Genomic DNA, 4,917 nt, shown 5'->3' with positions numbered 1-4,917 from the left:
CCTCCCCAGGGACCTGGGGGAGCCCCCAAAACTCAGGGAAAGGGGAGAGCAAAGTGTGGGGTTGGTTCCCTCTAGTGGTCAGTGTTAGCACTACATCCAGCTGCCTCAGACGGGCCCGGAAGGAATCAGCAAAAGTGCAATTGAAGACTGAATGGTGCCCAGAACCCCCACAATCTATTGCCTGCGCTTGGGCCCTTTTCCCAACACACACATTCTCTCTGCTGTGTGGAGGGGAAACATGGGGGTCGGAGGAAAGGGATAGGATAGAGAGTGGGATGGGGTCTGTAGGGGTCTCAAGGACTGGCTATCCTGACATCCTTCCCCACGTTCAGATTGGCCACCATGGCGTGCTGCCAGAGGACACCCACATGACCCTTAAAGAGAGGACAAGTTGGGTGGTATCGCTGGCTGACCCTCTGCACCACCCTCACAATGTTGGTGACGGTGGGAAGGGAAAGACGACAAGCCAGGGGGCATGATCCCAGCATGTGTGGGAGGAGTTTCTAAATTAGCCACTAGCACAGGCACGTCAGTGGCCCCATGCGTAAACGTACAGAGAAATAGGTGGGGTCAAGCAGCAAGAGATAAGGGGCCAGGGTATAAAAAGGGCCCACAAGAGACCAGCTCCAGGATCCCAAGGCCCAACTCCCCGAACCACTCAGGGTCCTGTGGACAGCCCACCTAGCTGCAATGGCTGCAGGTAAGCGCCCCTAAAATCCATTTCTGCACAATGTGTCCCGAAGGAAGAGGCTGAGCCCTGTAGATGGGACGGGGGCACTAACCCTCAGGTTTGGGGCTTCTGAATGTGAGTATCGCCATCTAAGCCCAAATATTTGGCCAATCTCACAATGTTCCTGGTCCCTGGAGGGATAGAGAGAGAAAAACAAACAGCTCCTGGGGCAGGGAGAGCACTGGCCTCTTGCTCTCTGGCTCCCTCCGTTGCCCTCCGGTTTCTCCCCAGGCTCCCGGACATCCCTGCTCCTGGTTTTTGCCCTCCTCTGCCTGCCTTGGCTTCAAGAGGCTGGTAGGGTCCCAAGCGTACCCTTATCCAGGCTTTTTGACCACGCTATGATCCAAGCCCATCGCCTGCACCAACTGGCCTTTGACACCTACCAGGAGTTTGTAAGCTCTTGGGGAATGGGTGCATGTCAGGGGTGGCAAGAAGGGGTGACTTTCCCCCCTGGGAAGTCATGGGAGGAGACTAAGGAGCTCACGGTTGTTTTCTGAAGCGAAAATGCCGACAGATGAGCATACACTGAGCGAGGTTCTCAGAGAAGTAACAATGGGAGCTGGTCTCCAGCATAGAGACCAGCAGTCCCTCTTGGTGGGGGGGTCCTTCTCCTAGGAAAAAACCTACATCCCAAAGGAAAAGAAGCATTCGCTCATGGAGAACCCCGAGGCCTCCTTCTGCTTCTCAGAGTCTATTCCCACACCCTCCAACATGGAGGAAACGCAGCAGAAATCCGTGAGTGGATGCCTTCTCCCCAAGGTGGGGATAGGGGAGGCCTGTGGTCAGAGCCCCCGGGCAGCACAGCCACTGCGTGTCCTTCCCCTGCAGAACCTAGAGCTGCTCCGCATCTCCCTGCTGCTCATCCAGTCGTGGCTGGAGCCCGTGCAGTTACTTGGGAGTATATTTGCTAACAACCTGGTGTATGGCACCTCGGAGAGCGACGTCTATGACCTCCTAAAGAACCTAGAGGAAGGCATCCAAACGTTGATGCGGGTGAGGGTGGCGCCAGGGTTCCCCAATCCTGGAACCTCACTGGCTTCGAGGGCTGGGGGAGAGAAACACTGCTGCCCTCTTTTTAGCAGTCAGGCCCTGACCCAAGTGAACTCACCTTAGTCTTCATTTCCCCTGGTGAATCCTCCAGGTCTTTCTCTACACCCTGAAGGGGAGGGAGGAAAATGAATGAATGAGAGAGGGAGGGAGGGAACAGTGACCAAGCGCTCAGCCTCTCCTTCTCTTCCTTCACTTTGCAGAGGCTGCAAGATGGCAGCCCCCGGACTGGGCAGATCTTCAAGCAGACCTACAGCACGTTTGACACAGACTCACAGAACGATGACTCACTGCTCAAGAACTATGGGCTGCTCCACTGCTTCAGGAAGGACATGGACATGGTCGAGACATTCCTGCACATGGTGCAGTGCCGCGCTGTGGAGGGCAGCTGTGGCTTCTAGGTGCCCGCATGGCATCCTGTGACCCCTCCCCAGTGCCTGTCCTGGCCCCGGAAGGTGCCACTCCAGTGCCCACCAACCTTGTCCTAATAAAATTAAGTTGTATCATTTTGTCTGACTAGGTGTCCTTCTATAATATTATGGGGTGGAAGGTGGTGGTGTGAAGCAAGGGGCAGCTTGGGAAGACGACCTGTAGGGCCTGCAGGGTCTATTGGGAACCAGGCCACTGAAATATAAGAGATTTGGTTGTTCCTGTGCCATAAGAAAGCTGACACATCACTGCAGTCTGTTACTCACTAAGGCCATTCCACCGGGTCAGTGGTCCCAGCTCACTGGTCATAGCTCAATGGTCATCCCAGAGATGACCTGAAGGCATTTCTTCCTGCCCCATCATTACCATCAACACCAAACCTGGCCCCCCAGGAATGAGAAGAAATGAAAACAAGATGGGCTATTAAGTGCAGAGGCAAAAGCTTCCCAACAGGTGAGGAAACAATGTCATAGAATTACTTGTGTGCAGAACAACTTTAAGATCAATATTCCTTAAGCCCAACTACTCTTGGGAAATGAGAACAATGCAAAAATGAGTTTCAGACATACAGAACCAGAGCATTTGGAATCAGAATTAGGGTGAGGGAAGTGGAAGAGAGATTTTATTTGGGGTTGCAAATGCAGTGCCAAAAGGTGCCAGGAAGATAACAATGTAAGCAATGAGGGCTGGATGGAATAGGATAAATCCCAGATGACACTCGCTTTCCTTTGGTGGATGCAACACAGAGGGGTGAGAACCAGCACAATCTGCAGCACTCAAGCCCCTGCTGAGGTAGGACCCACCCAGACTGTCACCATCAGGACTGCAGGGACAGGGCTTCCAGACCTTCTGATTCTTTGAGACAGCTAGGACATTCAGACCTTTACGTGAAATCTAACATTTAAACACTGGCAACACATATTGAACATATATTAAGGGCAAAAATTAACCCAAACACACATGGTCTCCAAGCTGTTTGTGAGCAAGTTTATTCTAAGAGATGCTGATTGGGGAACTTGGTGTAAGGGAAAGAATCAGAAAAATTTGGTTTTTACATAATTTAGTGCTCCTGAATAAATTACTTGACCAAGCTGAGATAATAATATATTGCTTTACTAGGATTATGAGAGGATTAAACACAGTGACATTTTTGATATATTATAGTACTCAAGAAATTGTAGTTATTTCTGCATTGAATTTTTGGATGTTTTGTGTTTTCTGATGGAGTGTCTAAATATCTGTTGTGAAATTATATTGTTTTCCTTGACAATTAGGAAATAATAAACATTTCAGATGTTTAGTGTTGAGAAGCACTAAAGAGCGGTGGTTAGTTCTTTAGAGTTAAGAGTTTACTCTGCCAAGCACTTTGGCTAAGTGACTGGTGACCTATAAATCGATACTAAAATGCTCACAGGAACTCTAGTATCCAAAAATGATTTCATGAAGTCAGGAATTATTCTGCAATGCAAAAAATCAACCCCCTAATTAATCTTCTTTAGAAGTTCTGATTCTTATGTACTATAATGAATTTTCTTGATAATGAGACCCATTTGTGTTCATTTTTGGCTATTTTACAGTTAATAACTCAGTCCTTGGGGAGTGGCTGAAAGCTGAAATAATAAGAACTCTGGAGCTGCTTCATTTCTCAGTTCAGAAGTCATTCCTACATCTTACGTAGTTCTTCTACTATCTGGCTTTAAAATTATGGCATTTTGGAGTTAGAAGGGCCTCATAAGTCAGTCTAGTTTCTTCTACTTTGGGAATCTTATCCTCCGGCATCCATTATAGTCAGTATTCCAATTACGAGTGTGTAGCACTAGGACCAAGGGAATCACTTTTTCACAGGGCTCTGCCCCATTGAAACCACCTCATTTGCAGCAACCATTTCCTAATAAAGCTTTTGAACTAACACCCCAGCATCCCCGCCCGGCCCTGAAATTATTTAAAACTCTCACCCGCCCTGGTGTTCGAGAGAGCTTACACACGACCACATCTCTTTGGTTTGCCTGTGTTGCTATCCATCCCTCGTGCTGGCTCAAGCCGAAATGACAGGTCTAATGTGTTCTGTCCGTGCCTGCCCTGGGGCACTCAAGAGGGGTCTCAAAGTAAGGGTCCCTACAAAACTTGAACTTGAGGGAGCTGACCGAGAGGGCCCACCCAGCCCCTCCTGCATAGGAGGAATGCAATCGTCCACTGTTGGAACAGAAAGGATGATTACACTTGCACATTTTACAATGATAAAGACCCAAAGAATTCACTCACTTAAACTTCTTTCTTGACACCCAGTTATTCTACTTTCAATTTACTTAACTTTGAAGCCAGCAACTGAGTATCTTAGGGGTGTTTTCTGGAACGATGTGATAAGTAAGCCCTCAGTCCCTGATCTCGAAGAGAGCACTAGCCTCAAACTGGCTCAGCAGAGAGCTGGGCGTTCTCCTGGCGGTGGATTCTAATGTGCAAACAAGGCTGAGAACCACCATAGGACCGCAGAGAGCCATGGAGCCCCTGTCCACAGGCTGGCCTGGGATGAGGAAAAGAGAACAGGAGATTTATACCCCAATGGCTAGTGCCCACCTGCCTGAACCCCAAACCCAGCCTATCCCCATGCTCTCAAGAAACCCAGCCATTGAAAAGAACACTTGTCTGACATGAGGGCACTGGAGCAGCCCAAACTCATAGAGGACAAAAAGGATGGCAGCTGCTAGAGGGTT

The 4,917-nt window shown here is 49.3% G+C and overlaps 1 protein-coding gene across 1 annotated transcript; it reads left to right on the top strand.

Annotated features, from left to right (window-relative positions):
• Positions 1–545: 545 nt before the first annotated feature.
• Positions 546–2,287, top strand: LOC100999056 (chorionic somatomammotropin hormone-like). Its single transcript, XM_031657677.1, has 5 exons — positions 546–700; positions 962–1,122; positions 1,346–1,465; positions 1,559–1,723; positions 1,981–2,287. The coding sequence occupies exons 1-5, from the start codon at positions 691–693 to the stop codon at positions 2,176–2,178; spliced, it is 654 nt and encodes a 217-aa protein (XP_031513537.1). The 5' UTR covers positions 546–690; the 3' UTR covers positions 2,179–2,287.
• The last annotated feature ends 2,630 nt before the right edge of the window (positions 2,288–4,917 follow it).

This window comes from Papio anubis, chromosome 17, assembly GCF_008728515.1.
Source record: "Papio anubis isolate 15944 chromosome 17, Panubis1.0, whole genome shotgun sequence".
Taxonomy (NCBI): domain Eukaryota; kingdom Metazoa; phylum Chordata; class Mammalia; order Primates; family Cercopithecidae; genus Papio; species Papio anubis.
This window is presented reverse-complemented; position numbering and strand designations above follow the sequence as displayed.